General features: G+C 37.2%; 1 protein-coding gene across 47 annotated transcripts in view; it reads left to right on the top strand.

Moving 5' to 3' along the window:
• Positions 1–20,661, top strand: part of Ptprd (protein tyrosine phosphatase receptor type D) — a 629,514-nt gene extending 608,853 nt beyond the window's left edge. For all 47 annotated transcript variants that reach the window (XM_047523757.1, XM_047523758.1, XM_047523756.1 and 44 more), the window contains 7 exons: positions 6,476–6,761; positions 7,187–7,365; positions 7,968–8,094; positions 9,187–9,312; positions 12,088–12,242; positions 15,194–15,329; positions 16,981–20,661. In XM_047523757.1, coding sequence (XP_047379713.1) covers positions 6,476–6,761; positions 7,187–7,365; positions 7,968–8,094; positions 9,187–9,312; positions 12,088–12,242; positions 15,194–15,329; positions 16,981–17,049 — 1,078 coding nt within the window. In that variant the 3' untranslated portion in view covers positions 17,050–20,661. The remainder of the gene's footprint in view (positions 1–6,475; positions 6,762–7,186; positions 7,366–7,967; positions 8,095–9,186; positions 9,313–12,087; positions 12,243–15,193; positions 15,330–16,980) is intronic.
• Positions 20,662–22,857: the final 2,196 nt, after the last annotated feature.

The raw sequence follows: 22,857 nt of genomic DNA on the forward strand, positions 1-22,857 counted from the left end.
TTCATGCAGATGAAAGTTTTCAAACTTTACATTAAAGAAAAATCCCATAAGTCTTGGGACAAAAACCAGAAAACAAAGAAACAAACAAACAAAGCCAGATGGGCTTATGATTTCTTCAGAATACAAAGGAAAACCCTGGAACAGTATGTTTAGTTTGAGGAGATGATACTGGAGTTTAATCCTCCATATAAACCAAGTTGCTGGTCATATGGGAAAGAAAAACAAAAACACAAAAACAATTTGTCAGATTTGCATGGCATCAGAAATAATATTCATGTGCATTTTATATGAAACATTATCCAAAGACATATTCTATCCAACCAATAGATTGATCAAAGAGCTCAAAAATAGATGAGCCATATCAGAAAGATGAGCATGTAAAACAGAATTATTCTATAATTGCTGTTAATATACTTATAAGTCTGATAAAAATGTCATAAACAATATTTAAAGTGGGTAATTAATATGGGGAACATGATTGCCTTTTCCCCACTGCCTTCTAGCCACTGGCTCTTTTTGCTATTGTTACTCAAATGTGCCAGGTTCTCTCCCAGTGCCTTTTATGGGGCATTCTTTTTCTCCACCCTTCTTCCTGTAAGCAACAGTTGCTTGTCCTTGAGGAATTGTATTGGCCTTCTGGGGCTGCCTTAACAAAGCACCACAGACTGAGTGACTTCCACAACAGAAATCTGTTTTCCATGGTTCTGGAGCTGGAAGTCCCAGCTCCAGATGCCTGCAGGGTTGATTTCTGGCCTTTCTTTCTGTGAAAAGACCGTCTTCCCAAGTCCTTTCCTCTGTATGCAAAGTGCTCTCATCTCTTACTTCCACAAGGATGCCAATACTGTCTCATTAGGATCCCCACTTTATGACCTCACCTAATCTTAATTCTCTCCCTGAAGGCCCAATTGCTAATATAGTCATTCTGGGGGATTGGGACTTCAATATGTGAATTTTGAAAATGGGGACACAGTTCCATCCTTAACAGGTATCAATCTGAATGACATTTCCTCCAGTGTGCTCTCTTGCCAGCAGCTTGCATGTTTGCCTCACAGAAATTGTTGAGATTTATAATTGTTTATTCATGTGGCTATTAAATGTCTAATTTCCCCCACTAAATAGTAACATCTAAGATGAAAGTATTTTGCTTTTTTTTTCATGGCTTCTTTGATGTCCTAGCACATGGTAGACACTGGGTAAATGTTTATGGAATAAGGACCTATAGGGCTTTATAAGTATATAGCAAATGTAGAAAGCAGAACAAAGTAATGGACACTTTCCTGTCTGTCCCTGGGTAAAGGGAATGTACAAACAAGGATAGTATATGCTGCTAATGAATGTGTACCAACCAGCTTGGAATGGGAGGTATAGTATAATAATCAGCATAGTATTTGCTGGTTTCCTTGTTGCATATAATTATTCTCATCATGGTTGATATCTAGCTACAAACCTGGGTTCACTAGGCAGAGATGTTTAGTGGCATATCGTTGTATAATTTTCATCTCAATAACATGAGTAATATAAAATAATTTAAAAGCAAAGGGTTAAGTATTACCTGTATTTGTTTAAGCACAAATCCTGAAAAATGGATAATTGGCTTTTGTCAGCTCCAGCACACCACTGATGGATAGTTGAATAAAATCATAGAGTTGAATGTATAAAAATATATGATTTATTATTGCAGGGCAAGAGGCAAGAACAAGCCAAGGTGATTTTTTAATTTTATACTGGAGTGTCAAGGAGAGAGGTTGAGTGGGAGGAGTAGATTTGAGAGGAGAAATTGCTGACTACGCTTGGAGTCTGTTTAATTTTGAGAAACTTGAGGGTGGTTTGAGATATAGGTCTTACCTTTGTGCTCAAATCAAGGGCCATCGCTTTGGGACTCCTTTGTATGAGACTATTACTGAACCATGACGGGGAATGAGAGAAAGGAGGATGGAACCTTAGAGCATTATCCACCTTTCAGGAAACGGCAATGTTGTGTAAAGCAGGTCAAGAAATGCAATGAAACAATCCAAAGAGGCACGTGGATCAACAGCACAGGAATCAGACAACCAAACAAAAGTTACATAGTGAGGCACAGTCTGAAGGGGCACCAGTCAATTTGTGAAGATGACATTTAGAGTTAGTCTTTGGTGGTTGTTTCCAATTTAACAGGAAGTCCTCCCTCTCAGAATCAATGGAACCATGACACAAGACCACCACACAATTCTTTCTAATGAATTTCATCTACCACGTGTTTTGGGTTACTCTGTGCTTGGGATAGTTTCCAAACCTCCTCCCTTCCTACTATCAACCTCAAGAGGACATCTGATGTTTCCCATACTCCCTCAGCTAGTGTCATGGAAACAAGAAGGGCTTTTCAAGGAAACCACATTAGGGGTAGGCAAACAGCTAAAGGGAGATTCTGGAGGAGTAGGCTACAACAGAGCCACCACATTTGGCAATTGCTGCTGACCCCAATGGCAGATAGCAATATGAAGTAACAGGGGTGCTGAGAAACATGCTGCTCAATTTTAGCATCCCAAACCTGCATTTGAGTCTCAGCTCTGCCACCTGCCATACACTGTATGACTCAGAGCAGTGCCCAAATGTTATGAATCAGGCAAGGGAAAAAGAAACCAGCATTTACTGAATGCCATGCAGGCATCAGGCACTGTGGTGGGAAGGCTCTTGACGGCTATCTCATTTGCCATGACAACATGTGTGAAAGCAGGAGGTTCCCCAAACGTAAGGTGATCTTTGTTGGCAATAGGCAGAGAAAAGGGAGACCAGCTTGAAGGGGTAGATTACAGCAAGATTTTAACAACCAAATCTCTAATGATTCTGGAGTGACTCTAGCATAATTTTGGAAGCATCACATCACCTGCTTCTTGCTGTGAACCTTGGGTAGAATTTTAGAATACACTTTGTAAACACCTCTTTCTCTGTGTTTCTAGAACACTCAATATGTTTAAGTCAGCCTTAAGACAATAGATGATTATACGTACTCATTAACAAGTTAATTACCGCTATCAGATTTAAGGAAAAAGAAAATGATAGGAAAACCCTGCCATCTAACAAGTTTATTTTTCAGATAAACTGAGTAATTTTTTTACTTTCTGAATGTCACACAGCCATTGGTATCTAGAAAAAGTGCTTTGAACTTCACAGTCTTGCATCTTGCGTCAAGCTAGACACACATCTAATATTTAATATTAATATATAAACCCCTCAAGAACTCTTCACCCTAGAGGAGAGAAAACGCATAAATCCTTTATCAGCAAAAATGGGCAGTGTACAATATTTTGTGTTTTGTGGGAGGATAAACTGTTCATCATAGCCTTCTTTTTTCTCTTCTCATAATTCAAGATTTAGATTCAGGTGCATATTTTTCTTTCCCTGTTTTTTTTTTTAATTTATTGTAAACAAATTGGATACATCTTGTTTCTCTGTACATGAAGTAGAGGCATACCATTTGTGTAATCATACATTTACATAGGGTAATGGTGTTTGATTCATTCTGTTATTTTTTTCTTTCCCCCACCCCTCCCACCCCTCTTTTCCCTCTATACAGTCCCTCCTTCCTCCATTCTTACCTCCCTCCCACCCCCATCCCTGTTTTTTTGAAAGAGTACAATCAAGAAATGATAATGCCTTATGGAATTGGAGTTATTCCTCCTAGTTTTGCAAGATTCTGTAGTATCTTTCTGCCAGACAGTAGAACCATGTATCATCCAGACATTTAAGTGGTCCCTGATGCATATTTTAAGAAAATACTGCGGGCAGTTATCTAGAATTGACTTGATATACAAGGTTCAGTTATAAGACTTAAAGTGTGGTTTCCACTAGGAAGAACTCCATGAAGTTGTATCCACTTAGAAGCAATGCCAATTAAAATGAAGACAATTTAGAAAGACAACACAGAAAAAAGTAAAAGATGATACTCATACTTTTACATAGGGTTTGAAAGAAACCCAGAAAGATGAACATTTTGCATGTTAAATCTGATATAAGGCCTTCTAACTGCAGTTCAGTTGTATACCAGGAGACCAAGATGCAGAAACCACTTAATGTTTTCAATCTCCTCATTCCCTACCAGGCACTATGCATGGTGATATTTAGATATTATTTACATAGTTCCAAAACTTCAGCTGACACAGAATTTCATTCAGATTGAAAGAGTCTGCTACCTAAGTAGGTTTCCCTTACCTTGGATCAGTTGCTCCTTACATAAGGCCTGTATGCCAATCACAAATTCACTTACTTATTCCACAAACATTATTGAATGCTTAGTGTGTACACTTGGTGCTGGGCACATACAAATGCATTTCCCTCTCAAGATGTGCACTATTGTTTATGAATGGCTACCTTTTCAGATTAATTAATTATAAAGTTTGGGACTATAGTAGAGGGATATTAAGGTACAAGGGGATCTAGGGAAGAGGAGGGTTCATCCTAGCTGGCAAAGTGGGGATAGAGAATGACAGGGAAAACTTGCCACCTAACAAGTTTATTTAGTAAACTCAATGAAATGGAACTTCATGAATCTCACTGCACTGGAACTGCTGTGCTAACTGTGCTCCATGTAAATATCAGGTTTCTAATTGGTTTGGTGCTAATGATTTTGCTATGATTTCTAAAACTTTATGTACCAAGAAGACTTTTGCATGATATCTCAATGTCACATCAATTTGTGGGCTTAAAACTTGAATGGGGTTTTAGAATCAGCGTGCAAGGACCCTTTGGCATAGGACATAAAGCAGTAGGCAATTTTAAAGTAGTGCTTGTATCATATTTTTCCATTTAGCCTAGTCTACAAACTGCAGGTTCCTGTGTGGAAGCTGGATTTGATCTACATTGTTCGGTATTTAAAGTATTGTTTTGTTAAAACATATGTTCTCTTACCACCTTACCACATGGCACCAGAGAGAATTTGCCATTTTAGTTGAGACAAGCACCCCAGTGCTCATTAAAGTCATTTATTTTGGAGTTCTGGTATATTCCTGGCACAAGTATCCTGCCAGACCTATGAATATTTTCACGTGTAGTTTCCAGAGCCAACAGTATGATTTTATAAGTCATTTCTTCTTGTTTGCTGTTCCAGCACTCTCCGTTCCCCATCATTCCTGTCCTTCGGGTCCCATTTCAAATGCCACATCATCTACCAAACCAAAATTCTTTTTTCTCCTCTTGTATAACCATTATGCAAAGTATTACATTCTTTGATAGAGTCTGAGATCTTGAAGATGAAAGTCATCATTATTGCATCCTATTGCACTTAGTAAAGTACTTCATTGTTCTTTGAAAAGAGGGACAGTCTAGTTGGACAGGCAATTAAATGAACTCTTAGATACACTGATGACAGCAGTTGGCCTGTAGCAAATGAAGGAAGCTATCCATTAGCTGCTAAGGAGGTGATCTATACCTGTTTTTGTTGATTGTGTGGGTAAACAAGTACGATCGAAAGAGAAAGTATTTTGGACTGAACCATTCTTGACACACAAATGCACTACTCAGCCTGAAGGATTTGATAAATAATAAGCATACAAGATTTACACTGAGGTTGTGAAAACACAGAAGTATTATTTTCTTGGTATTCTTTTCAACTAGAGGATGTTCCATTGCTTCAAGCACCTGACTCTCTAATCCAGTTCAGTAAATTGGATTCTCCTTGGAATGGCAGGTCTTGTCTAGCCATTGTGTATTGTTGACTTTCTAGTGTTCTCTTCCTTGAATCTTTTTCTACCAACTGGAAAGTGACCCATGAGTCTTCAAATAATGGAATTTTAAAAACACCTCAGAGTTCTTCCAGGAGCAAAGATTGAGGTCTTTATTTTCCCACACAAAATACTTGGATTTCACCTGGAATTTCAAAATAACATTCAACTATGGAAGAAAATGGAGTAAAGGCACATATACTCTGTACCAATGGCTTTGCATTAAAAATCGCTTTCAAAAATACTCTGCTATTTTTAGTGTGCAGCATTTTAATATATTAGTTATGTACATCCCAATAGGTTGACTTTAGAACTTCCTTACTGAGTTTTAGAATATGAGGTGTTTTGAGTGATTTGCTAAATGCTTTATTTTTTGTAAATTGAACCACAGTATGCAGTATTTGAAAAAAAAAAAGCCTACTTAGATCATGACCAACATTTAAAAATAGCTTCTAAAATATAAATCGCCTAAATATTTGTATTTTTACATAATGTTTTTAAAAATACCCATTTTGCATTGTGTGATCAAGAAGCATGATAATTTTGGATTTAGTATTTCTGCATTATGAAATTAAGCCAATTTTACTCAGTATTTGTTCCCCTACATTCTAGTAATGGTGCCTTAATACTTTTGACTTTACAGTGATCGAAAATCATCACAATAACTACTTCAGTAGACTTCCTGAGTATTAAATGTAGTGAATAAGGACAATAAAGATACTTTTATTATGTGTTGGTTCCCCAATAATTTAGGCTTTTCTTTTCTGTTTGCCTTGTAGTGCGGGAGTTGGTCGAACTGGTTGTTTCATTGTAATAGATGCCATGTTAGAAAGAATAAAGCATGAAAAAACTGTAGATATTTATGGCCATGTAACTTTAATGAGAGCCCAGAGGAATTACATGGTTCAAACAGAGGACCAGTACATCTTTATCCACGATGCACTGTTGGAAGCAGTGACTTGTGGAAATACCGAAGTGCCAGCCAGAAACTTGTATGCCTACATCCAGAAGCTGACACAAATAGAAACGGGCGAGAATGTCACAGGCATGGAGCTCGAGTTCAAGGTATGGCATCAGACATGATGTGGTTATTCGGGAGCAGGTCATTTCTGGGATTGTCTTTGAGAAGTGGCCTTACTTCCTTAACCTTTCAAATTTGGAAGTACAAGATTCATTTGACCTTCAGGATCCCCAGGTATCTGATTATAAAACAATTTCTTCCTCTTTTTCCTTTCTATTCCTAACAATACCTTGAGCCCTTTCGTGTCTTAATTTGAGAACTCAGACTCTCAGAACGTAGCATTTTAAAACTTTGATAGGCAATTTGAAGTAATCAGGTAGATGTAAAATGCACAGCAGTGTGAAGAGTCATTTATTTTAAAGCAAACAAGATTTATATCTAAAAACAACATCTTGGCTACCTTCCATTCAATCCACTGGCTAAAATTATCTTTGTAATTTTTCTCTCTTTTTTTTTTTCTATTCAACAGCGTCTAGCCAGCTCAAAAGCTCACACCTCAAGATTCATCAGTGCCAATCTTCCATGTAATAAATTCAAAAATCGCCTTGTTAATATTATGCCATATGAATCCACAAGGGTATGCCTGCAGCCTATCCGAGGAGTAGAAGGATCTGATTACATCAATGCCAGTTTTATTGATGGATACAGGTATATACTCTTGCTCTCCTGACAACCCAAAGCCTTGATATTTACATGTGCCCTAGTTTCATAACCAGAAAGAATTTCATCTCAATTCAAAGCCATTTTCTTTCTGCATAGGTCAGCATTCAGTACCTTGGTATTTGTTTTTTTATTATATTGGATAGGAGTAAGAAGCAGCAGTTAGGGAGGTTTTTAATCTGACCTTCTGCACTCTTCTTTGAGAAGACAGTTGGATTTGAAAGGTGTTAATAAAGAAGCTGTTTTGCACCATATTTCATAAACTTAATAGATTGTATGAGAGTCATTTCTACAAAATGAAAGTGCATAACTATTTGATTTGTATGACACATGAAATTGAGCTATTAGCATTACACTAAAATTTAAATAGTAATGATAAAGTCGTACATCATAATATTAACAAAGCAATTTATTTTGCAAAATGTATTAAACGCTCTTGTTTGATTATGTAATGTGAAAGGGAATTTACTGCAATTGCATTAATAATGTATTCATTTTCTATTACCAGGTTTGATGTTTACAAATCAAGTGTGAGCTTTTGTATGTTCTCGAAATACTTTAACAGGCTCTTTTCACCCTCTATAATTCAGACAACAGAAAGCTTACATTGCTACCCAGGGACCCTTGGCAGAGACCACTGAAGACTTCTGGCGGATGCTGTGGGAACACAATTCCACCATTGTTGTGATGCTCACCAAGTTGCGTGAAATGGGCAGGGTAAGTGTGTCACCTCCTAAGAGATGCACTCTCTAGAGAAGAGGGGATTTCATTTTTACCAAAATACCAACCTCATTTCTTTTAAATACAGATGCAATATGGACTGTTCATTACTCCTTGTTGGTTTCTAATTTGCAAAACCACATGGAGCTCTTTGTGTATTTTGAGGAAAGATCTACGTGATTTGTTTCCAAGGAAGCACTATCATGGAGACAAATAAGTCAGCAGGTGCTCCTGTTGGATTTATGTGTAATCCAGCATTACTTCCTTTTGCTCTGGATAGGCTGGACTTTAATGAAGAAATGTGGTATCATCTGTGTGTGAGGGAACTTGACTTTCTTCCATTCCTGGGGCTGATTTTTATTTGCCTACCTTTTCTGATCACTAAATAATGTGTTGGAAAGTTACATAGTTTCTCCAAGGTTATAATCCCAGACGTATTTAAATGATGACTCTAAAATATTCATAATGGAATATTACAGATACCGCTTAGATTCAGAACAATAAGCATTTTGACGTATTTGTTAAAGGAATTTTCTTTGTATAAATTAAAATGGTAGATATACAGCTAAAACCCAACTTTTAAAGCCCATAGAGAAAGCAAAAATAATATCAGTGTAAGAAAGTAACTGACTTATTCTGATTTTGCATCTGACTCTCTACAGGGCTTACTCAGCTCATTAAAACTGCCTGAGCCCCAGGTTCCTCAGTGGTATTGGACCAGATCAATTCAGAAGTGTCTTTCTATATTCACCTGGATGATTTTCCAAACCACAGTAGTCCACGTCAGCTGTGGTGGTGTGATGCCAATTGGATAATTTGTAGATAGAAAGATACTTGCCCTGTTGAAGTGTTCAACTGATGTGTATTAAGCAATTGCTGTATGCCAGGTCCTGTGCTGGATATCATGGGCAAATATCAAAACAGATGGTTTCCCTATCCTCAGGGAGCTTTGGATTTTCAAACAGAAAATGAATTAGATGCACTTGGAATGGCCTTGATTTTCAAAATTTTATTAGTAAAAGAGATGATGTATTGACAGGCAAATTTTATTTACACTTCATGTAGTTTAACATTGATCCCTCCTTTCAGGAGAAATGCCACCAATACTGGCCAGCAGAACGATCTGCAAGATACCAGTATTTTGTTGTAGATCCCATGGCCGAGTACAACATGCCACAGTATATCCTAAGAGAATTCAAGGTCACAGATGCCAGGGTAAGTTGACAGTCTTAACCATTAGCTGAAAATTCATCCAAAATACACTTTTCTGGGAAAAACATTGGCCAAGTAGCCATACTCCCAGAGAGAAAAGAAATCACCCATTCTGGATGACTTTTTTTTTTTTTTTTTTTTTTTTTTTAAAAACATCAGAGTAGCTTTTCCTCTGGCAAGCATTCTCACAAACCCAGATTTGGCTTTCATTCAAATGAAACATCTGGCAGCCCAACTTTGGGGATGCACTGGGCGAGTGAGTGTGTTGGGAAACATTTACTGATTGGTTGGCTGTGCTTACATTCACCTTCTCAGCTCATTCTCTTGGAGGTTTTTTGATTTCTTCATTACTTGAGGCTGTAAATATGTTGTTGTTTTGCAAAGCCCTTTAGGTCATGTGGGCTTGGAGGTTAATTTGGTATGATTTTAAAACTGCAGAGCAAATGGCATTCTTTAGAAGAATCTGACAAGCTTTGCACATTCTAATTTGATTCCTGGCATGGTTTATTCCTCGGTGTGCTAATATGTCTGTCCACAAGAGCTGTGCACCCACGACCCTTGTTGGCTAATTTTCATTCTGCATTTTTTATCAAGATTGCTGGGTCCAAGGTTCATCCCTGATGTAAGATGTTCTGTGCATAAACTTTAATATCTTTTCCTTTGGCCATTCTCAAACCATGATTACAAATACTTATTAGGGTAGACTGGGTCAGTTCAAAGCCCTGCTTTGTTTTAGGCACTGTCATAGTGGGTGGGTTGAGTAAAACTCCAGGGTAAAGCTATTTACTAGATCCATTTTATTTTTTTCCTGGAAATCAACTTTCTTTAGACTCACATTTGGAGATCATGTACTAATGCCCAGAGCTTTCTCTCTCTACCCAAAGAGAGAAAGCGGTTAGGAGTGTTGACCCTGATGACAGATTTGTTAATCCAAAATGTCTGAAGTAATAACTACCCTAAAGACAGCAATGTTTATGGTTTCATTTTTGAGTTGTTCAAGCAGGTATGCCTAGGTGACCAACCCTAATCTTAAGATTTTTACTCACATATGCTGAAAGGGCATTTTTTTTCTTCTCTTAAGTAAAGCCACCAATTATTTCTGACGATGGAGACCAGGAAACAGGAGACAATGGCAGAAACATCTTTACTACTCCATATATTCCCAAATTAAATCTGATTTCAATAGGCAAAGGAAATATTAAGAACTGCTTGCATGTTCTCTTTTTAAAGTCTCCCTGTGATTGTGTAATTTTCTTAGCTACCACAGCACTTGCTGTTTGTGCTCCTGGTGTGCTTCTAATCTCAACTTGCCAGTTCAGAAAACAAGTTGGCACTTGAGAATACAGTATTGTTTAACAGGTAACCTTTAAATGGAGTCAGGTGGTCTCTCCTCCAAACATTAAAGGTTTGTGCATGTGACCTCTTCGTGCTGTTAAAAGCAACTGTGGTCAGAAATGAAATCCCCAGGACATTTAGAGGAGAACAAACCCACATTACCTAGCTTCGCTTTCCAAACCTTTTCCAGGAATAGGAGGAAGTAAATCATGCTTCTATGGTAACCATTTACAAGTTGGTTATGGGGCCAAGCAGTTATTTCTATATTCCTCTGTGTTCTCACAAAGTCTATGTGATCTTCCTTTTCTACCTCCATCCTCAAATGGTATCAGTCAGGACTCTAACCTATGCCTATAGGAACCACCAGGCTAGTTGAGCCACCCTCTTCTCAGTATGACTGAAGGAGAACAATCGAGTCTCTGCCATTTACCCAGAATGTTGGGAACAGGGTGCCTATATGGGAAAGAAGTATATAGAAAGGAAGAAGCCTCTTCCAATGGGATCAGCCTTTCTAGGCTAGAAGTTTGGATTCTCTCTCTCCTGATAAGTCAAAGGAGAAATTTGGGTGGGCATGATTACTATTCCTGCTTCTGTGAGCTGAGGTCCTTCTGCTCCAGTGTTTCAAAAAAAAAAAAAAAAAAAATTCCTGAAAGAATAGAAGTGGTTAGTGTCTTTTCTTCAAACTGTCATACTTCATCAGAGCAATTTCACCTAGTCACTTTAGTGAAGAAACATTTGGATTGTTTTCTGCCTTTTGGGTTGTCTCTGTACAAGTACCCCACAGCCTACTTAATTCCTGTCATCAGCCAGGAAGAGTTCTTTTAAGAAAAGGGCATTTATTTGCAAAAAAAAAAAAAAAAATTGCTTTCATCTCCTTAAGGAATATTTCACTTCCAGTTCAACAACATAGGCACCTGCTGTGTCCCTTGCCATGGTTAGAAACTATGCCTCTGAGACAGGTGGGGCATCCAGGTTAACAGCATCTACCTGGTTAGTGTCAGATCCTTTAAATGTCACCATTTGGCATTTGACAATGTTAAAAATAAGCACAAAAGATGTGAAATTATGGTGACAACACCAAAACTTCTCTGCTCTGTATATTCCTTTTCATATTCAGAAGTTAGCAAATTTTGAAGTTTCTGAAAGTATATTTGTTCCATTTTAGAAAGAATGCAGACCTCAAACTTTGGGTCTCAGAAACATTTATTAATAGAACTATTTGGCTACTATTAGAGAAGCTAGGTTTTTAACACGGCATTAGAGTAAATAAATTTGATTTAAACATAATAGCAGCTAAGATAGTAACACATTTAACTTGAAACTTAAGTGTGTGTCTAACTTTTTCTGCCCTTTTCATTTTTGGGAAAAAATATGATTACTCTTGTGGTCTGTGCGCTTGCTGCCCCCTCCTCTGTGGCCTGGTGTGTGGTTTTCCCTGTAAAGGACGGCCAGTCCCGAACAGTGAGGCAGTTCCAGTTCACTGACTGGCCAGAGCAAGGAGTGCCAAAGTCTGGAGAAGGATTTATTGACTTCATCGGCCAAGTCCATAAAACAAAAGAACAGTTTGGCCAAGATGGACCCATTTCAGTCCATTGCAGGTGAGTTGAAAAATCATGAATGCTGACTTTCTGTTTGTGATTAGTTCAGTAATAACATTGAAAATAAGTCTTATTGTTGTGAGTCTGCATAGTTGAAAATTTATTCTCATAAATATGTTGCAAAAAATCAGAGGAAAATTTTTATCCCCCAAATTTACCTTTTGTAGGGAAAAACAAACAAACAAACTGATTTTCCTTGCCAGAAAGTATTGGTATTTTCCCTAATCATAATTTATTGTGCTAATCCATTCTATTCGTATTTGCTTTACTTTCATAGCACTGCACTGATAACTATCTTCCTGTATCTTTCTCCTGTGTTTGTCTTCTTGGAAAGCCATAAATAGCTATCAAGTCTTAATGACAATACTAATTCTCGCCAGTCGATAAGTGATTCGAATGGTACCTCACTTAAAAATGCAATTTGCTTGAAAATTGTTGCTACATCAGAAAATGAAGCACCTTCAATTTAATTATTTTTAACAGTTTCTAGAGCATTTTATAATTTAAGTCATTGAAGTTAATAGAAATACCAAGTAAACGATTTAGACATTCACCATAAATTTAGTGCTTTTGGAAGGTACTATGCAAAAAAACCTGTGGTAAACAGAATTTATCTAATTTTACTTCAACTACTATATTTTAGGATGGTAGCAAGTTTCTAATCTTTTCATGGTCCCAGAGGAGTTTATCAGGTTTATTTATTTTTTGGTACCAGGAATTGAACCCAGAGTTGCTTAACCACTCAGCAACATCCCCAGCCTGTTTTTATGTTTTATTTTGAGACAGGTTCTCACTAATTTGCGTAGGGCCTTGCTAAGTTACCGAGGCTGGCTTTGAACGTGTGATCCTCCTACCTCAGCCTCCCAAACCCTGGGATTATCAGGTTTATTTTGCTTCAGTATCTGAAAGAAAAAAAAAATCTGTAGTTCTTAGTGACATTGAAGACCGAATCCCAAAACAATACAGATATTAGACTGGGACCTTCAAGATATGTGTTTTCATCCTGGTTCTACTCCTTTGTAGCTCTGTGACTTTAAATTTCTCTAGACTTTAAATTTTCTCAGCTGATCTCTAAGAGCCTTACTATCACCCCTTTCTTCTCAGGTCTATTCTGTGAGAAAGAGATTTTACTTTTACACATTTGCTTTATGCTGAGTTCTCAAAAGTCTTTTGCTCTCTACAAACCAAAGAGCATGTAGAAAGTGACAGATGGACTCAAATATTCAAAGTAGATGTTGTATACCTTGCTTGAAATATTTGGCATTTCTTTTAATATTGCACATAATTAGCCCAAATGCTAATTCAAACTTTTCCCATATGATCCTTGAGGAAAATAATGTTTAACTTAATACACATTTTAGCTGTGGGCATTCCCACAAGTACATAAGAGTATGTGTCTATTATTTTTCATTGCTTTTATCATCACACAAGGATTTAAGCACTTAGTGTAAATACTATGGCATGCTCTTCGCACACCTTAAATCAATATATTTTGAAGACTTCTAAAAATTTGCTGTTATCTGGGAACTGCCTAAAAATACCACTTATCTAATTTATATCCTATTAAAGTAATGTGCTAAAATCAATAAATTTAGAAGTTATAAGATCAGTGCCTTTCTTGAAAATACTTTGTAGAAAGCCACAAACACTGTATTTTTGTTACAATGGAGCAATTCAATCAACATAAGATAGACTCTGCTATACCTGGACCATTCAACAAAAAAAAATCATACATCACAGTCTCTTAGCACTGAGACGTTCAGGGTTAAAAGGGACCTTCAAGGTCCTCTGCTCCATCTTAGCAGAAGCCGTGGCTGCTGTTGGACATCCTCAGTTGCTGTTTAAAGACTGCCTGTGGATTTTAAAGCCTCACTTAACATTTCTGTGTAGAAATTGCAGTTTATAATGGGACACACTATTTATATATGCCTGTCAGCTACATCCCCCAGTAACTGAATTCATCCATTTTCTACAGTCTTTGCCCAAGCGTTACATGTGCCATTTAATTAGGATCTGAAAATGTAGGGATTTTTCAGATTATTCACTGTTTTCCTCATTACCTAAACCTCCAGATGCTTTCCTACTTCTTAAGTGCACAAGAGCTATGAATTCAATTTTCATTCTTGCTGCTGTGAAGCGTCTGGAATTATCTGGAAATAGTAAAGACAAAAGAGAGAGAAACTCAAAACTTTGGGGTTGTAGTTGCTGATCACCTCAAAATAGAGGTTTCTTTTAGATTAAGGACCCCTTTGAGAATCCGTTGAACATTATGATTTCCATGGAACAAATGACATTTCCCCAACACATACATACATACAGGATGTTCAAAAACTCTCCCTGAAGACTAAGTGAAAAATCCTCCCATTTAAAAAAAAAAAAAAAAAATCTGCTATAGAATCTAAACCAATGTCAAATTTAAGAGGTGATGGGGCACCCTGCAGATTGTTACTACAAACTACATGATGCACTAGAAAAGTTGAAGATGCCCAGTTTACTTCATCTTCTTCTGAATTGTTTCATTCTTTAAAAATATTTTATAAACAAGGTCTAGAGTATCAGGATCTGCATGAATAGCATAAACTTTAAAAAAATTTTTTTTTATTTTTGTGTGGTGCTGGGATTGAACCCAGGGCCTTGTGCATGCAAGGCAGGCACTGTACCAACTGAGCTATTATATCCCTAGCCCTAAACTTTTTTTTTTCACCCTCTCTCATCCATTTATTTTACAACATTTGTGTTATTGCTCCTTGTGTTGCAAAGTCATTTATAAGACAATCTCACATGGTATCATGACACACCATGCCAAGAGCAATCCCTTAGTGCACTCAATTCCACATTTTCCTGAACAATGCTGTGGAGAAACTTGAAATGTAGAAGAAGGTCCACCCCCAAGCAAAGGCAGCCCAGAGTATGAGCATCTCAAGTAGGAATGTTGCCTCTTTTTCTGGCAGTGCGGGTGTTGGAAGAACTGGTGTCTTCATAACTCTAAGCATTGTTTTGGAAAGAATGAGATATGAAGGCGTTGTAGATATCTTCCAGACTGTCAAAATGTTAAGAACACAACGGCCAGCCATGGTACAGACAGAGGTAAGAAAAAGCTCCATGAGTTTTTCATATCTCAAAAGCTTGTGTCTCACTAGCTAGCGTCTCCTAGAGTCCAGGCATAAGATACTGTGGAAAAAGCATCAAATATTTAATATTGTTGAACCTTATTTACCCTTCTTTAAATGGAGTGAAAATATCCACATCTTAATGTCACAGAAATTTATGAGAGTCTGTGTTAAATGGTGATGATTTAGTATAGTTTAGCTTAACACCTACAAAATGGCAATTAATCATATATAACTTTAATGATTAATACTTACCTATTTATTTACATAAAATGTATGGTACATAATAAGCCCTCTCAGTCCATTTTACTTCAACTGCTCCGAATTAAATATTTGAATCCTGCATACACTGAGAGAAATTAGCTTCCTATTTTCAATAATTGTTATGGAAATTCTCAGAAAAATATGAGATCATGATTGAGCCAATCTGGCCTAATGACCATTCATTTCTAAGGATTACATGAATGAAAGTGTTTGTATTCCTCAAATGGCCATGAAATTATACAATTTACTTATATGTTCTTAAATTCATCATTCACAATATTTTCCAGACTTTGATTTCAAAATAGTGCAAGCATTTGGTTTGCAATACTTGAAACATTATGTCGGTCTGACAAACTTAATGGGTGTTGGGGGTGACAGAGGGAAATTGAACGTTTAAAAAGCCTTAACACTTAGCCAAACAACTTACTGTGACAAGATAGGAAAGCAAACTCCATTTATTTTGCATTACCATTTTTATTGTAGAAAAATGCACATTTAAGCAAAATAGAAACTATCTACTTTCAGCCCCATTGGCTACCGAAAATAAGTTTCTTTTATGGGGGAGAAAATCCTACTTTCTCTCATCCCTATAGTCATCTATAAATTGTAATTTTTTCCATCTCCCCAACAATGCTCCAATTTATTCTAGTATGACAGCATTCTTCTTTGTCTGTAAAAGGGCATGTTTCATTCTGTTTTATTTTAATGTGGGCCTCTCTAGAACAGACAACTTGCAATCACACTGAATGAAGCCAAATTGCACAGGTAGTTTTTGTTGTGGGCAGCCAGTCTGGTGAAAAGCTTGGAAGTCCAGTGCCCTGTGTAAGTGGCTTGTGAGCCTGGTGTTCCATCTGGCTTATGTCTGCCTCTCTGACTTACATATGAATATCAGAAGGGATAGTGAGTGACTCTGGGCAGCAGGGTCTCCTGTCCAGTCAGAATGTAAACTCAGTTGGCAATAGGAACTATAAATCTGATTTCTTTAAAGGCCATTTGTATTTCTATCAGCCTCTTTCAACTTACAGACTGAGAATTAGTTATCACAAATAAGGGATCATTGTAAAAGATGACTATGGTAGGATTTGTGGGTTCAGTTGGTGGTAGTTGTTACTGCTTGGAAAATAGCTCATACTTGTCTGGAAGGTAATATTCACTGTAGTTGTCACTACTTGGCATTAGGAAACTTCTAGTCAAATTGATTGGTAAAGCTAATGAACACCCCATGTGGCTAATTGCTCTTTGCTCACTCTCACCAACCTGTTATTGGATGAACTGATTAAAGAAAGTAGTGATTTTGTTTCCAGTTTGTTTTCCAATACAACGTTTCATTTTTCTCCTCTTTTCCCATGCCCTGTCTCCTGCAGGATCAGTACCAGTTTTGCTACCGAGCCGCACTAGAGTACCTGGGCAGCTTTGATCACTATGCAACGTAGAAACCCCTGACCCTTTCAGGATTTTTACTACAGGCCCTTCGCTATCCATGGAGTCTCTTCTGAGCCATACAGGGCATTTGAGAAGTCCTTCTTAACTTCTAGCTAACAACCACTTAGTGGGACTATTACACACAAAACAAATTAAAAACAAACTATTCCAGGTGGACCAAGAATTCACAGTTTAATAATCTAACCCGAAAAATAATAAAGAGAATCCTGACTTATGAGGCATCTGAAGGATTTTATTTACAGATACCTTGAGGATTCAAAATAAAGGGAAGAAGAAATCACAGCAAAGAACCACCATCTTGTTCAGATTGCTTGATAGGTACAGAGCGAAATTGCCAGAGTGCTACTGTTCAGCGTGAGATGTTTGCTGGTGTGGCTTCTCACGATTAGACGGACTCTGCTTCGACATCGCCCCTTCCCACCATGCCACTCATAACAGCATCTTAGGGGTGAGGGTGGGGATGTTTAAAAGAAAGTCCTTGATTTAGTTTTTTAGTATTGTAAAGATACTGCTGACCTGTGCTTCATTTCTAACTGTGTAAACTTTTTTTTAACAAAATGTATCATTCGATAAAGTGAATTTTAAAAAGTTACATAACTCTTCATTTTTTATTTCCAAATTGTAGATTTTTTTAAGCTGTCAAACTGTTATCTGTAATATCTTGCTGTAGAAATATCAAATAAGTTGGAAATTTGCACATTTTTGTGCAACTCTCTTAATCTACAGTATCAGTCTCATCAGATATTACTTTTACACTTCAATTTTGATTGACAAGAAAGTACCCATTCTCTTCAAATGCTCAAAGAGAATCTTGTTTTGGTTTTGGAATCAACAGGGAGGCGCAAAGTATAAAGTTGCTGCTAACATATATACATATATATCCATATTTTAGAAGGGTGTCTATGTATATATAGACAGTATGTCCACACAAAGATTTAGCTATCATTCAGTTCTTCCACTATTAATTTTCTTAAGGATAGAGCTCTCGTAGCATCTTTTTCAGTTTGTCCCTAATTTTATAACATTGGCGTTTCTTAATATCACAAAACTTTAATTTTTTTAAAGGGAAACGAGGAATGCACATCAGTGATTGTCAAACCTCACCCCCTGATTTTCCCCCACCCACCCAGTCATATTCACAAATACCGTTTTGTTCGCCAGGCTTCCAACCAAGTTCGATATTTCTAACACTCTAGTGCAATAAAAAATTATTCAATATCTAAGAGGTGTGCATGTGGGAAAGGTCAGTGCATATCCCTTTAGAGGGGAGAATGTTGTAATATATCAGCTATCAAGTTGTTTAAAAAAAGTGTATTCAATCGTATATTGTCTATAGTATGTGCTATGAAATTTGCATTTATGATATGTAACAGGGGCAAAGCCAAACTCATGTTACTCTGTTCAGTCAGAAACATTTTGTGGCATACAGCATTCCTGGGAAGTGCTGTACTTTGTTTTGTTTCAATTTTAGTTTTGCATTTAGAGTGCCTTATAATTGATGCCTATTTTAATAGCATTTCCTTTTAGCTTTTGGTTCATATTTCCATTAGTTGTTCCTGTCTGTTACTCTTTCAATTAAAACATTATCTGTTTACCACATGTACAAAAACTCTTTGAATAATATGCATTCCTAGTTTTCAACCAAGTCGGGGATGTTAGTGATTGTACCAGCCCAAAGCACTTGGATAATCAGGGCCCTTCCGTTCGTAATTGTCAACATCAGGAAAAGCTACTTGTTTTATTTATAATCCCTTCCAAATCTGCTCTGGAACATGCAGTAGCTGCACCCAACTTATTTTAGCAACACACATCATTGGCAACTTTGGGATATATTTGATATTCCACTAGGATTTTTCTGAAAGGGGAAATTAATAAATATCTTTCCCCCAAATATTCCAACTTCATTTATGTAGGAAGCCATGGATGGTGGCATGAGTTTGCCACATCACCTTACATGATTTTTAAGAACCCTCAAAAAAAAAAAAAAGAAATCCTAAGAACTCGAACAGAGTTTTGATATCAATATATTTTGATTTAATTTTAACTTCATGGATATTCTGCATGGAAGGATATTTGTTTTCACATTTTCCCATTGTTAGCAGAATTAAATCCAAGAGACCAAACACTTGCAAGCATCATATTTGAGCACTTTTGTAAAAAAGAAAAAAAAAACAAAAAAAAAAAAAACAGAAAATATATATAATACTTAAAAAAAAAAAAAAAGTATCTAGAAGGCTACCTCAGAATGAGACTCTCTAACCTACATCAGAACCAGAAAAGAATGTGCACTATGTGGGTCTGTTGTTGTTTTCTTTTCGTTTGTATCTTTTGAAGATTTATCCAAGTGCCAGATTACTCAGTGCTGTAATTTTCTTTTAGTGAAACAAAGGGGGTCAGACAGACATTGCCTCATCCAGACACGCCATGTCGGACATGTAGAATCTGATGGAGTATCACACACTAGAACCATCGGCCAGTGAGCAGTTTGTCTCCTTGAAACAAACACTGCCCATGTGGCAAAGGGGAAAAATGACAATAACCACAGGGAGAAAACGAATGGGATGCATACCATAGACGAAGGAGGCGGAGACTATTCCAGAAATCTTACTGTTCAGGAGCTGTTCCTAGAACTAACTCCCTTACTGTCATTGATGTGCATTCCACTCTGTACTTTTCTGTACAACCATTCAAGTTATAATTTCCCAGGTAAACATCTTTATCTGCCATTACCATAAACTTTGAAGTTTTCAATTATTTTCATCATCATAACCAGTACGGTGCTATTATTTACCTATGTACGTGTAGTTATGTATAATTTTGTAATTAGTTACAATGGTAAAAAAATCAAAATATATAAAAAGTGATTTGTACAGAACTTTATTTTAGCTCTTTTTTAAAAATGATTTGCATGGTTAGACAACGGCGAGGACAGCCAGGGGAGGGAAGGGCCTCTAGGGAACTTTGCACTTTCTATACCTTTGTACTATGCACTGCCCTATTGATTCTACACCCAATAATGTTATTACTTGAACCCATCTGTAAGAAACTGCTTCAGAAATTCATTTATGTGTATGTAAATAACACAACATAAAAAAGGGAAAGAAAAAAACCTGCATTATTGCATTATTGCAGGTTTTTTTCTTTCCTCTTTATGTTTGGTTTTGCTTTGTTTTAGCCCCTTTTCTTTTCAATTCCCTTTTCATTTTCCTTTTTTGGGTTTTGTTTTTCCTTTGGGTTTATGGGTGCCCTGATACTCCAGCAGAGATCAGAAGGCTGCAGATCCATCCTATCCATCCGTTACGTGGCTTTGCCATCCAAGCTTGGAGTGTCTTTACAAAGATAATAACAGTTGTGTTCTTTGCTCTCGTTTTGGATGCATAGACTGAGAACTTAAAAAATAACTTGTAAAATGGCTTGTTAAAAAAATACAATTACCTCTAATTAGTAGTACGCGTAAATGTTTTACAGAATGAAAGGCGTGCTTTTTATTTTCTTACTTCGTTACATTGGTGGCGAAAGAAGTCTGTATGAAAATCAGTTCTTTGCTGACACAAGTTCCATTTGTTACAAATGAATTCTAATAAAAATGTCAGTGTTATGCAGCCCCAGCCTTTGCTTTTGTCCACTCAAGCGCATTGGTTTTGAATTGGCTATATGTTCCCTCTTCTCTTCTGGTCATCTAGTGAGCCCCTTTGTACTAATAGTAATTCTGTTTACCAGGAGCCTACTATTTACAAGTGCCTGCCTTGAGGTAAGCACTATCCATTGGTAAGTCAACAGGCTCAGAGTTCGCCCACATTCACACAGCAAAGAAAGAGATCATAGACAATGCTTACTTTGTGGAAGATGACTACTGTATAAAATACATTACAATATATGTAAGTATGATTATCTTGAAATGGTAGATGGCTCTCATGCACTTAAAAACAGCTCTATTGAGTTACTTTTTAAAAATCCTTCACGAACATGGATTATTTATTCATTATTATTGAATACCAATAATGGACCAGAACTGCTCTAGGTATTGGGCAAGTAGCTCTGAACAAATACAACAGTGCTATTGTTTACATAGATGTTATGGTCTACTCAGAGAAAAATCACACAAGTAACAAAGTTGCACTCAACTGCTATCAAGGAAAATATGGAATCCATGAAGATAGCACTTTAAGTTGTGAGTGACGAAGTCTGATTCCAGGAAAATAGAGGTGTTCATTGGCTCATATACAGAAAGTTTAAGGACAGATTCATACTAAAAGAATAGGACACACTTTATAGGCACAACTGAATTCAGAGCTTAGGTCATGTCTTAAAGACCTGACATCTTTCCCCATCTTCCTGCCTGATTTTTTATTCATGTGAATTTTAAGCTCCTCTTTGTGGTTCCTGGAATCTTCAGGACCATAGCACTGCAAACCAAGCAAGTGGAAGAGTTTACTTCCCTGACAGCAAAAACAAAAGTTATAGGATGGATTTTTAGGTGGCTTTCTCCTTGCCAAATAGCAATAAATATTCTAATGTAAAAGTTGCTGCTTATCGATTTCATGAGTTAAGGAAAGGCAAACTACTGGAATGTTTGTTAATGGAATCATTCACATCAGGAAAACTACTTGTTGCCATGGAAATGACCGAATGAAACAATCCTATTATTTAAACCTTATTTTTGAATTCTGATACTGAATTGACAATTAGACTCTTCCTCTTTCTCTTTGCCTAATTAGTCTTTAGTTTTGCAGATTTGATTGTGTAGCACACAATCCTTATCCAAAAACTTAGAACAAAATTCACAGTATGTTGTTTTTGGTATTTTGATCATTGCAATTCATTATTTTATACAGATATCTGATTAGAATGCCAATGATGACAAAATATAACTGTACATATACACACATGCAGAAATTATTAATAACCCAGTTAATAACTAGCTTATGACTCTTTTACCTAATCCTATCCAAGATTAAACTTTTTAAAATAATTTCGGTAAATTAAAACATAACTTGTAGAAGCAGAGCAATATGGTGGCTAATATCCTCAATCACTCACTCCTCACAGATGAAGCTAAACACAAACTACCTTCAGAAAAACTAAGGACATCAGGTGAGAGACCATAGGGCCTGTTTTTAGTAAAACAAAAAGACAGATTGAAGAAGACAGAAAGGAAAAAATTGCCTTTGTCACCCTCCTTCCCCCAAGCAGCAGTGTAAAGAGAGACACTTCCCGCTTGGGGAGAAGGTGAGAGAAATAAGTCCAGGCCTTAAACTTGAAACCCAGAATTGCCCCAGTGAAACCCAATGCTAGACAAAGCCCCACATACTGCCAGGCCAATATCTGTAGTCCTATCACTGGAACAGTGTTAGGCCAAGCATCTGACTGCCTCCACTCTACCTCCAACTTTGGATAGCACAGCAGGAAGCAATCTCCATCCTCTGGAGAGCCAGGCAGGAAACACGGTGAGACCCAGAAACTGGTAGAAAACTGAAGACCCCAAACAAGCCAGAGCTTACAGATGGAATCTCTAGACCAACTCTGGCATCAAGCAGGGACCCGTACACTGGTGAGGCAGACCCAAGTTTCAGCTTCATTAGTTTCAGCCTTGGAGAAGACCATGGCACACCCATCCTCCTAAAGTTATGCAGGCCCCTGTGGCCATAAGACTCAGGCATGACCCAGCTCATGCCAGCCTTTGCCAAAGGACTCTCTCCACCACTCATCCCCTAATCTCAGGCAGCACAGCTATCACCAGGTCATTGCTCACATATAGGAATTTAAAATTGCCCTGGAACCAGGCGAAAACCTGTGCC

This window comes from Sciurus carolinensis, chromosome 14, assembly GCF_902686445.1.
Source record: "Sciurus carolinensis chromosome 14, mSciCar1.2, whole genome shotgun sequence".
NCBI classification, from domain to species: Eukaryota; Metazoa; Chordata; class Mammalia; order Rodentia; family Sciuridae; genus Sciurus; species Sciurus carolinensis.